The 12,113-nt window shown below is 42.4% G+C and overlaps 1 protein-coding gene across 2 annotated transcripts; it reads right to left on the bottom strand.

Moving 5' to 3' along the window:
* Positions 1-2,297: 2,297 nt before the first annotated feature.
* dctn4 (dynactin 4) lies at positions 2,298-11,813 on the bottom strand. 2 transcript variants are annotated; one of them, XM_068714432.1, is made up of 14 exons: positions 11,640-11,813; positions 10,951-11,021; positions 10,609-10,787; positions 10,358-10,401; positions 9,643-9,750; positions 8,834-8,854; positions 8,204-8,277; positions 7,312-7,424; positions 7,126-7,235; positions 6,964-7,037; positions 6,557-6,611; positions 6,092-6,199; positions 4,008-4,105; positions 2,298-3,931 (listed from the first exon to the last, which is right to left on the bottom strand). In XM_068714432.1, the coding sequence occupies exons 1-14, from the start codon at positions 11,772-11,774 to the stop codon at positions 3,712-3,714; spliced, it is 1,410 nt and encodes a 469-aa protein (XP_068570533.1). In that variant the 5' UTR covers positions 11,775-11,813; the 3' UTR covers positions 2,298-3,711. The 2 variants fall into 2 exon arrangements, with proteins under 2 accessions (XP_068570533.1, XP_068570534.1); XM_068714433.1 differs by lacking the exon at positions 8,834-8,854.
* Positions 11,814-12,113: the final 300 nt, after the last annotated feature.

Here is a 12,113-nt window from a genome sequence, read left to right as displayed (position 1 = left end):
GCAGACTTCCAGCCCTCCAGTGGCTACAGTGATTCCTCCCGAGACTCCAATCTGTGGCACTGGCCTTGGCTTTGGGTGCTGACACACTTGAGCCCTAACACACGTAATACACCCGGTGAGCAATTGAGCAAATAATAAATGAAAGCAATGAGCGGGCCTGCAGCCTGCGTGTCTAACGGGGGCTCAGAGGGGGTGTCAAGGGTCAGCTGCTTTCTCAGAGCGATCTTTTTCAACCAGACGTCCAAAGTCAACATTCCAGCTAACCTACAGTCGCCTGAATGCAGACTGAATGAAAATGAGAGGAAATGGAGAGAAAATGACAAAAGGAGCATCGTGGAGAGGGTTGTTTTTTTTCCTCCTAAAAAGCTAATGTTTCTCAGGTTTGGCTTTCCCAGCTTTGGAAGCCCACATGTCTACAGTTATTCATCTGGGTAGACATCATCCATTACCTCTAATTAACCAGATGATGGTCTGGTGAGCATAAAATGAAGCAGGCGATTAATCACTCACAACACCTCCAGGCCTACTGCTCAACCTAAAAATAAGGGGGAAGTGAGTTAAAAAAAAAAAGAGCTCTTCGTTTTTTTGTGCGTCTCCTACTCATGCCCAGAGACAGGACATGTCCAAACTATTTTGGTCCACAAGCAAAAAGACTCAAAAAGTCACATATACAGTAGATGTATTTTTGCAAATTACAGTGTGCAGGAGTTTGCATGCCATTTAATATCTATGCACTTGACAGATCTACTGCAGAATGCACACTGTTATGCTCATATTTACTGTAGCACTGTACAGTTGATCCGTGAGAGGGGTAATAACACAGAGAGAAATGATAGTCGTCCCGGCTTCCAGATATCATGGTTTTATGAGATGGAGGGAATTTACTGGCTCTGTTGAGGTGTAGTTTTTCTCCTCTTTTGCTCGTTTGTGTCATGCTTCTTCTGTGGCTGAGCTACTGGCGGTTTGGGGCGATGACGTAATTGTGGAAACGTCCTGGGTGCAGTCAAACTTGTAATTCAGTGAGGAATTTTTCATCTGGTCAAGGCTGGCCGGGCCTGTCTTTATAAATAAAGACGTTAGGCTTCAAAAGAGGGAAAACAGAGGAAGAGGAAAGACGCAAAAGCCCTTCACTAACCCACTTACTTACTCAACACCACTGGAGAACCATGATATTAATTTCTAATCCCCGTAACATGGTCACAGGTCAAATTTCTGTGCTGTTTACAGTATAAGGTTCTACAAATAAGATCACGCTGTTGCTGAGTGTGAAATAATTGGAGTCCTGATCCAGGAAAATATTATCCTGACCAGAGGAATCCAGAATTTGTCTTCCAGGCGGTGTTTTTGGAGAGCATTCAAGGCCATATGCAACCCAGGCACTTTCAATGAGTCTTCCATGTTTATCTAAATTAAATTATGGCCAGGACTATATATACAAGTTTAGCATTGCAAGCATTCTTTTTTTTTTTAATAAAATATGATATCTGAAGCAGGAAGCAACCACCCAGTAAGTGCAGGTACAGCACACCACTGCTGTGCACTCAAAGTAAGCTGCTGCTATCATCAGCTGTGCTTGAAGTGGGAGTCTGGGCTGCTTCAGTGGTACGGACCGGCCCCATGTGTGCTTTATTACCTCATATTCTGTGGTGATGTATGGCTCTTACACTGGCCACTCCTCCGAGCTGTTTATATCTGCCGAAGATAAAAGAAAATCATGGCTTTATTACCCAGACGGAGTGGGTCTGTTTACACAGCAGACAGGCCTGCACCGCATATCTGCTCGGCCTTTCCAGAGGCAATAAACTGTCCCATGTGTGCAAAGCATCACTGAACAGGACCGATATGTGTTGTATACCAAATGGCATCTGTTGGGACAAACATTCCATTATTAGCTACTCCCGATGTTGACAGGTAGACTTTTTGTCCTCAAGACTCACACCCTGAAAAAGCTAATATTGAGCTTCGCTTGGATCATTATTCAAATGTTTCTGTCTGGATCAGAGGGTGTTGTACCTTCTCAGTCAAATCATTACTGTAATCAGACATACGGTTTCAGCTTGTAGGGCAATTCAAGATCATACTGTAGAATGCATCACCGAAGCTCTCTTCCAAACAAACTCTCTAGAAACTGCTTGCCTGCAGCGCCATCCTGTGGTGAGAATGAGAACACACCACAAGGCACAGGGAGAGTTTGACGGGCATTGTGGGATTCAGAGTCACAATTTATGAGACAAATTCCCACCTGCATTAAAAGTCATGTCAGTCCTCAACAACAACAAAAAAGTCAAGAGTACTGATACAGTATCACATGATTTTATTAGCCTGTACAGAAGATTAACTGTGTTGGAAGGCTCGCTTTTACTAACACACTTGCGACCAAAAATGACAGCAGCTCACGATATATACTGGCAGAGAGGTCAGTGAGCTCTACAAACCAGGAAGATATAGTTGATACTGAATCAGAAAAAAAATGATAGTGTCTCAAAACATTTAAATAATTAACACTTTGTACTGTAAAGTGATCTACAGAGCTTCTTATACTTCCTCCCCACAGTGCCAGTGAAGGTTACGGTTTGACTTAAAACACTAATAAAATGATTCCACCCAAGGAGAACCTTTTCTGTTCTAAAAACGGTAGAGGATCAGTAACTGGGATGACATTGTCTACCGTGTGCCATATCTGCTATAGCTGAAGCATGCGAGTTAATACGATATTACCGTCTGCAGAAAAAGGATGTTGGCGAGGACACATAAGCTGAAAGCGCAGAGTGCTGCACAGTGGGGACTTGTTCAGAGTGTTCCGTTAGGATTTCTGATTCTGCTCATCACTCATTCATTCTCTACCGTTTTATATTCTCAATGTTATGTTAACGTATATCAACTCACTCATCTTTGAACATGAACTGATATTTTCTACATATATCAAAGACCAATATTATACCAAAAAAACCACAGCTGACACATGGAATAAGACCAAATGCTTTGCCATTTAAGAAAATACTCTATGCAGCACAGAGACAAAACATATTCCACAATCGAGCAAAAAGGTGGAGGTTTAAAAACAAAACTTATCATTTTCTTAATAAGTAATATGTACACTGCCGTTCAAGTTTGGGACTAATTGGGTATTGTCCCCTGGCATGTAACACTATAGAGACGCCGACTGTGTGTTGAAGTTTTTAAACACTTAGCACTTCTTTTGGGGCCAAAAATATTTCCAAAGTAAATAATAGATTTGATGTCTGAATTACACTCAGTACTGATGGAAAGAGGAAACAACACAAGACGTGACTCCAAACTTCTGAATGGCAGTGTGTATACATGAGGTTCTGCTTCACACTAAAAGTGCTTCTTAATGTCAGATGGTAGTGTTTAGGCTGAGGACAATGCGGTGCTGAGGAGACAATGCGGTGAAATACAGTATATAGTCGTAAATTGATAAACAAAAAACAAAAACGTAAACTTGCTGCAGTCAGTCATGGTTTCATGTAGTTTTATAAAGCGGGCTATAATGCAATCACTGCATTCTCCACCATGTATCTGGTGATGCAACTAAATCTCTGGCACAGCCGTACGCCGAGCAGGCCACACACAGTTCTTACACATCAATGAGCAGAATCAGAAATCATGTTTAAATTAAACTCATCCCACAGAAATGAGTTCAAAGAACTCAACACTAGGACTGTTTGATAGCAAACAGAGTATTCATGTTCAGGGAGCGAGCGGCCCCAGCCTCAGCTCTACGTGGTGCGTGAGCCAAATGGCCTCGGCGGCGGTGTCGGCTCCCTCCTCGCTCGGCCTGACGGGAGCAGCGAGGTTGCGGAAGTCGTGTCGGATCTTAAATGAAACGGTGACATCCGCATCCTCTTCCTTCTGAGGGATCACTTTGATGAAGAAACCAATCTTGTTGGATTTCCTGAAGGCAACAACACTGTGGAAAGAACAGAGGGATCAGACCGAGAGTTACCTCACACCATACCATCAATTCTTTGTGTGCGTTTACTTACTCTGGGTCATCCTGAAAGTCCTGGGGTTCAGCCAGTTCATCGTACTCAGCAGCAGCATCCTTTCCTGCCAAGACCAGTTCTTTGCTGGGTACCATAACCTTAAAGAATTAAATTAAATAAATAAAGTTCAAGTTCAACATTCAGTGACTTTCAGACTATTGGATGAGTCAACTTAGGGTTTTAAACATCTCAAAGTTTCTCTGTTTTTAAGCACGCCAATGTCAATTTGTGGGTTTTGGGGAAAAACAACCCCTCAACTAAAAAAAAAAGTGCCTTGCTTAATGTTGCTTCACTTGGAAGTTTGACCTTCACTGAGCAGAATGCTGAACGTGCAGTTTGTCCCCAGAGGGCTGCTTTAAAATTCATTTGTTGGAGGAGGGACTATTTCTGTGCTCCGCTGACATCTGACTTTAGGACATGTGCTGTATGTACGAGCGTCGTTTTGTGACTTTTAAAGTGAACAATATTTACATATTCATAGATTCTGGATATATATATATATTTTTTTTTTCAAAGAGAAAAGAGACAAATTCAACTGAAGAATTTTTCACACGGTAATTACATTTTTGGTGATACAGCCTGTATTCAAAAACTGAGCTTTTAAACGATCCGTCAAGTTGTGATGTCACTGATAGAAGCGCCACTAAACTCTGTGTAATTGACTCACACAGTGAGCCCCTGGCTGCAATGACCAATCAGAGCTGACTGGGCTTTATCGAGAGGGGGGGGGGCTTCAAGAGACGGGCAGACAGTCAGCATGAGAAGTGTTTTTTGATATTAAAGAATGTCAACATGTACTTTGAGCTTTTTAAAGCACCACTTGCAGCTCTTTAAAGTGTTGCTGCTCCTTGCAGACTTCATGTGAAGGTGTTCCAAAAATCCAAATTGAATACAACTAATTTATGTTTACACTAATCTCTGAACCCGATGGCACGGCAGATACGCATCTGGGGGTGAGACACTCTATTTCTGGAGTTTCGGTGTAGTCAGCGCATATCTGCACCAAGTCACAAGAGACTGGAGTTTGACTTGAGAGATAACGGGAGGACTGTTTATCAGCATTCATCTGCTCGAACGGGATTGGTCAATACTTCTCGGCCTACAAAATGGAAATTACTTTTAAAATGAGTATATTGTGCCCTTATAGTCCTCAGTAAACACACACATACTATAATAAAACACAGATACGCAAACATATATGGAAAGAGCTGCTCCTTGAAATCAACCAAGCATGGCTCGCTGTAGTTCACGCTGCCCTCCAGGTGTTTGAGCAGGATGACAGGAATGCACTCCATTTGGCCACTGTGTGAAAGGAAATGGGTAACGAAGACGCTCCGTTTTTTGGCCAGGAGCTCTTCCTTACCCGGTCTGGCCCGTGACTTCATCGCTAAAGAGGCCAAAGACAAACAGCCTGTAGTCACCGGGAGCCTCGCAGCGACTGGCGGCAGCTCAGCGGACCGTTTACAGCGAGAACACTCTTAGCTGTGCTCGTGACAGCTGGAGGTCAGAATTGGAACCCAACTGCTCTGCATATAAGATGATGATAAGGCTACCTGCTACAGAAGGTGTGAATGAACAGACCGCTCTGCGCCGCAGAAATACTGCTTGATATAATGTGCAATATTTAAGAGCAGGCAGGTGGCCACAACCGCCACAATCTGTGACTGTACATTTCATAGACTCTGTATTTGAGCCACGGTGCTCTTTTCAGCAGTTAAAGCTCCATTCAGTGATGTTTGGCCACCATGTGGGGCAGAATTACTCTTAAACAAGCTGATGAACACACAGCCGTTACATATTATTGCCTCCTAAAGTGGTTTCGGTAAACAACTGCGTACCCAGCAGAATAACATGGAACTAAATTATCATGCCCATGAAATGCTTCTGAGTTGGATGATAATTCTCTACGGGATCATCATGAAAGATTCAACATTTTTAATGCAGTAAGAATACACACCATTACTGTTTAAATCATAGAGTCAATGTTTGGTAGAAGTTGGACTGTAATGGGTATTCAACACAACTGTCTGATACTTGTGTGACTACAGTTTATTTCAACTAAAAGGAGAAAGTACTGTTAATACCTTCGCTGTGCTGTTGATGTCGTCCGGATCTTCGTCCTCACAAGCAGCCAGTGTGACGTGAGTGATGTTCTCCACTGGGTTGGTCAGAGTCAGCAGCACTTGGCTCTCCTAAATAGACAGGACGTAGAAAAAAGGACTCAAGTTTAACCCAACGTATATTTCAAAGCTGATTGAGTTCACTTATAAAGGTCTGTTTTTGTTTTGATCTCTGAAATAGCACCATAAAATAGATCATGTAACTTAATAAACACACTAAAAGTTTTGTCCTGATTAGGGATGGTTAGTTTTAGTTGTATAGCTGGACAGCAGAGCTAACTTCCTTGTAAGACAATAAAAATAGAGACTTGAGCTCCAAAAGGTTAGTTAGTGGTGAGTTAGCTGTGTTTCAGGGCAGGGAGCAGCAGAATAAATAAATAAAACATGTGAAAGATAAAACAGTGTCTGAACCAGTGCACACACACTGACCTTCATGTTCCGGAGATTTGGAATGGACATAATTCTCACTTCGGGGATGTAACTCCTGTAGGAGGAACAATCAATACACAGTTACACTCAAACCCACTGACGCTGTGTTCAACACAGCGTTCAACCACATTCACTGCCAGTTACAACGCAAGCACACCATGAACTCCTGATGAACCCCTGAGAACAACGTGCTTTCTGTACAGAATGGATTTACCCAAATGAGTCATTTGATGTATTTTCCAGGACACCATTTTAGAGTGTGTATATTTGGGGGTTATTTTCCTTTAAATGCTTTTTAAGATTAAGCTACTACTGCATGGATACTTCCTTGAATACAAGTTTGTAAAAAAAGATCTGTATCATCATGAAGACACGTGTTTGGACAGAATCTGACGACCAATACTCACACAGCCACCAGCTGTATTTTAAACTTGATTGAAGTAGGGTTGAACTCTGGCTTGCTCAAGTTGTGCTCACATTTCTAGGAGGAGGAAATAAAGAAAGAAAACGATTATGTAAATGTGATCAGCCTTTTTAAAATCGATCCAGGAGCGTGAAGTGGTACTGACCCTGCAGCGCAGCGAGCGCTTCATCAGGAGGTGTTTGTGTCTGGGGTGGAGCTGAGACGCTCCGGCAGGCTGGAAGTCAGGCTGCAGAAGCCGCTGGCGCAGCGTGGTCACTGGAAGGACACAAACAAGCTCAGCGTCAACTCAAAATAATTTGTATTGTTTAGCGAGCTCCAATCGAACTCTTACCCTCCGGTAGGCTGATGGGCCTGGTATAACAGTCCTCAGGAAGCGGTTCCACTTCATCGAGGGCCTGGGCCGGCTCGATGGTGATCTCCTTCTGGTCCTCGCCCTCTTTTAGGCTGGTGAAGATACACAAATACTGCCGTCAACAACCTGCTATATGTAACAACACATGTATTAAAAGTAAAGGAGACTTTGGATGTTTCAGCACATTAACTATGAATAACCTACGTATATTTTACATTGTCACTGAGCATTTTCCCAGCGTAAAGTACTGCTTCAGACTTCTTTTGTACGTTCTTGTAGACACTGGTTTCTACAACTTCCAAAGACTTGCCACAATACTTGAGGTAGGTAATCCAGTTAACAGTCCAGCAGCTACATTACATTTGTTGTCAAAGTTGCTTGGTTATGCAGTTGAGGAAAGAGACTTTGTCAGCTGAGATTTTAGACCTGGTTACTGAACGGCAACCTTTTGAGACCATGAGACCAAATCTGCATAATTATCTCCGAGCCTGTTTTAGATCTGACAGCATACTCTGTCAATACAGTGCCTTTTGTCAGCCAATTCATTTCAGACATAAAGCTGGGTCCTTGAATGCATCCCGGTGGTTTAATATAAAAATGGTGATCGCTGCATTACTACAAGGTGATGATGAAAATATAAACGGGTGACGAAGCTGTTCACTGTGATGGATTCACATGCATCTCAAGCAGAGTTTCAAGGCGCTACAAATTGATTTTCATGGCACACTGAAATTAATGAAACGGCCGCTGCCGGACGTAAGAAGTCAATTTATCCAAGTCACAGATGATATGCATGTAGTTTTACTATGAAGATATGTTGCTTGTGTGGAGTCAGCAGTAATTCCCTGTATACGATAGGAAGACCACTCACGAAAGGCCAGACAGGCTTGATATGGGAGCTCCAGACCTCTGCCTCTGCAGTCGGGTTCCGAGGCCATATTTTTCCTGAGGGAATTTCAGAAAAAAAACATGATCAGACATTCTGCCTTGTGGAAAAAAAAGAGCTAAAGACAATTCATGAAATTACCTAATCTACATGAACTTTCTACATGACTACTTTAAACACACGATCTTGATCCAAAAGCGGAGTTTATGACAACTTTCAAAAACTAAAATGGAAAGAAATGGTATTTGTCATTTAAATAAACAATAAATAAGCCAAAGACAATCAATTAATCTTGTGTTAAGAGACAATAACAGGAGCCTTTCTGCCCAGGATAGTGGGAGAGAATCAACTCGGACAGACTGAGGGTCCGTAACTTAATTAGTATGAAAATATTTTGATCTGGTCACACAGACTTTAACAAAGTCTTTAGTTTCTTCTCTCCCTCTTATAAACACAAAGGCTCCCATTATTTGGATCTCAGTCTCATATTACCCAAGGAGACATTCATGTGTTCTGTGAGGTTATTCTGTTACAGATTAGACAGGAAGAGAGACGCAGAGAAGACAGTGCTACTGTAAAGATGAGACTATCCAAGTTGTGAAAAATACAACTCACCACCACATGAATAGTGTGTTGCTGGGGGGGGAGCAAAAACCAAAATATCAGAGTGCATAAGCAAAGGAAAAGGAGAGAATAAAGAACCAGGTGAAACAAAAGCAATTCAGCAAACATTAGTGGCATTTGGTGACATGCAACAGCAACAGAAATGCATCAGTGATGGAAAACAACTGCAGGACATAGCAGCTTAATGTCTGGAAACGTTTCCAATACACGACAGGAAAGACTGGTTTGCATTATTGGATGTTAACATTGTAAAAGCAGAATGCAGAAGGTGTAAAACCATGAGCCAACAAGCTCAGGAAGCATGAAAACCATGTCCACACCGGGGCTTTAAAGAAAGTACATCTTCTGCTCCGTTCTGACCTTTCAGACAGACTAAGCAGGCTTTTTTCTGTTGTTTGGAAATTTCAATATGGATGAAGAAACCCAAAAATCGTTTCCACAAATAAAAAAGATTTTCATACTTATCAGCCCAAGTGTAGACATGGTGTAAATATTGCACTCCCAAGGAAACACTAGAGCAGCTGAGCTGCTTATTATTCACTCCTGCTTTGGTTAAATGTTTGCTTATCAAATAATATCCCCAAGGCCACATACTCTGAATGTGTCATTGGTAACACTACTGAGATTTAGTTAGAACATCTGTATCAAATATATCTCTCAAATGCATATCTAAATTCTGCTCCAACAGTACCTGCACAATTTGTCACAGATTACAGTGAGACGACAGCTATTTGCATTTGAAAAGGAAAAGAGGAAGGTATTTTTGAAAGGCTGAATTGGGCTCATAGGAGGTAAAGTACCGAGAACGCCAGAGGCATGCACTGTCGCCTCCTGGCCAGCTTCTTCCTGTCTCTGTCCTGCTTCTCTCTGTGGGCCAGCTGCTGGTAATACTCGATCAACTTGTTGATCTGTGGGGAAACAAATCATTGCATTCAGAGGCTGGTCATCAATGCCTCCTGTATTTCATATAAAACAAGACACTCAGTGTCCCAACACTACATATTGTTTGGTTACACAACAGTTTGAGGAGTTTGAGTAAATGTCATTTTAAAAAGGGAGCTGTAAAATACAGCGATTTTACATCAAAGAATGTGATGTACTTTTATGTAACACAATAAGGCTTTACAGGCACCCTTCAAAACAATCGACTGACACACTTTCAAGTAACTCATAAAATGTGGAAAAGTGCAGATAAATGATCACTAATAGTTACAATCATGAAAAGAAACACTAAAAATACTTAATAAATAAATAAATAATTGAAGGCTTCAAAATAAAAACTGCACAAGATAGTTAATTTTTTTTCTAGTTAATCATTTGAATTATGAAAAAGAAAAAATATGCATTAATGGTTTGATTGTGGTGCATTTCTCAACAACTAAGCAACCTTCTGCCTCTGGCCAGCTATGTGTGGGTGTCACTTATTCACAGACACATCTATTGATGACTTCATGGTCAGGAAGCATGTGAGCAACTTGTGAGATTAAATGACCACGGGGGGTGGGGGGAACTTACCCGCTGAGTATAAGGGTTCTCTGGCTCCTGCCATCCACCGCTGGCTGCAGTGAACAAAATCAGACAAAACATGAGCCATAAGAAACAAATACAACGGATAACAGCTGAGTACATGTGCTGAATTAATGAGCAACTGGAGACCGACAGCCGGACTTGATACCGTTGATGCTTCTTACTTCTTTTTTAAGTTTTTGGAAATACTTAAAATATGACCACATTGATGTGTCTACATTACTCATGTCTGCACCCACCAACTGATTTGTCAGCCATTCCCACGTCCCTGGAGGTCCAGCGACAGAAGCCACAGGCCAGGTAGTAGGCCTTCTTCATGGCCGTCTTGGTAGGATCATCGGGCAGAGGAGCTGGGATGTTGGTGGCTCGAGTAGACAACGTGTGCATGCAACATGGGCAGTCAAAACAATTTGCACACCTGCAGCACAGATAATAACAGATAATCAGGAATGAATGAAAGGAGAGAAACGGCATTCATTTGATGGCGTAAGGAGAACAGGTACAGAGTCAACAGTGACCTGCAATATTGCTATATTGTGTATGTATGGAGCTCTCTTTAAGCACAAGCACGTCAGTCTCACCTGTTCTTTTTAAGCTTAGCCTCTGCAGAGGGCATGTTCTCCAGACAGCTGGGACAATAGTGGGAGTCCACCTGATCACCAAAAACAAGGGTTCAAGAGAGGAGTCAGTCAACCTGCGCATCCACATCTTAAACTGAATGTTGTTTTTCAGGAGAATAGGATTTATGTTTTACTGTAACGATAAATAATCACGTGTTTACAAAGAACAATCACTGACTAGTAATCTGAAATCGCAATATGTGAGAAAGCTAAAGCGGTTTGGGTGTGGTGTCCATGACTGTGAGCCACGTTAACAAGATGGAGTTTGTTGTGAAGACGTGAGCTGGGGTGAACTAATAACAAATACTTTTTACTTGTCGGATATTTTCTTTATTTATGAGCTCGGCAAATACTTAAACGTTACACTCAAAGAATACCAAGAGCTAGCTAGCTAGCTAGCTAGCTTGTCCACCCATTTATGCTGTGCTCGAAAAAAGGCTAACACCAGCGGAAGTTAAACCGTCGCTTGTAGCCAATGAGAGGAGGAGACTGTTGATTGACAAGCGGCTTAGCCATACAATGCGCGAGGTGGTTGGACTAATCCCGCCTACCTGTCAAAGCTACTAGCAAACCGGCTAACAACAAAGTAGCTGCTGACTAAATGAAGCTAACAGCTAGCTTGAGGGTAGTAAGGGAAAACGTCCACGTACCTCGTGAGACACACATTCCAGAGACCGTAGCTCACTACAATAGCGACAGAAATAAAGTTGGGATAAAGGGGCTCTGATCCTTTTCTCTCCACGGACCAGATAGACAACTCTATCTGGCTGCAGAAGGGACGCCATCTCTGAGCAGCTCAGCTGAGTCGATGGGCTCACTGACTGCACTCCTGCTAATGTGAACGTCCCCGCTAGTCGTCTGGCCTTAGAGGAAACACCACGTGCTCAATGTCGACCTCGTGTGGTCAATGTTAGAACTGCCGGCCTACACCCAGAGATGAACTACTCAGGGGACCAAGGCGTCAGGGGGCCCTCTAGTATTTTGTATAGTATTTTCTGGATATGAGTTTCAGTATGGTTCTGTTTTGGCAAGAAGGTAGACAGCCTCTCTTCATGCCCAGCATGGTTACAGCTTTCAACTGCTTCAAATATGTCTCTTAGTGACACCAAGAAGAAGCAAAATGA

This window comes from Cebidichthys violaceus, unplaced genomic scaffold (genome assembly GCF_023349555.1).
Source record: "Cebidichthys violaceus isolate CVI_PGR_0920_01 unplaced genomic scaffold, fCebVio1.0.p SCAF_2, whole genome shotgun sequence".
Lineage (NCBI taxonomy): Eukaryota > Metazoa > Chordata > Actinopteri > Perciformes > Stichaeidae > Cebidichthys > Cebidichthys violaceus.
This window is presented reverse-complemented; position numbering and strand designations above follow the sequence as displayed.

What these genes read in the sequence shown, in the direction of transcription:
- dctn4 (XM_068714432.1), bottom strand. Translation starts at nt 11,774, where the DNA reads ATGGCGTCCCTTCTGCAGCCAGATAGAGTTGTCTATCTGGTCCGTGGA. An exon ending in GCTAAGCTTAAAAAGAACAG is followed by an intron (nt 10,788 to 10,950) that starts GTGAGACTGACG and finishes TCTGTGCTGCAG; the next exon opens with GTGTGCAAATTGTTTTGACT. An exon ending in AACACACTATTCATGTGGTG is followed by an intron (nt 8,278 to 8,833) that starts GTGAGTTGTATT and finishes AAATTCCCTCAG; the next exon opens with GAAAAATATGGCCTCGGAAC.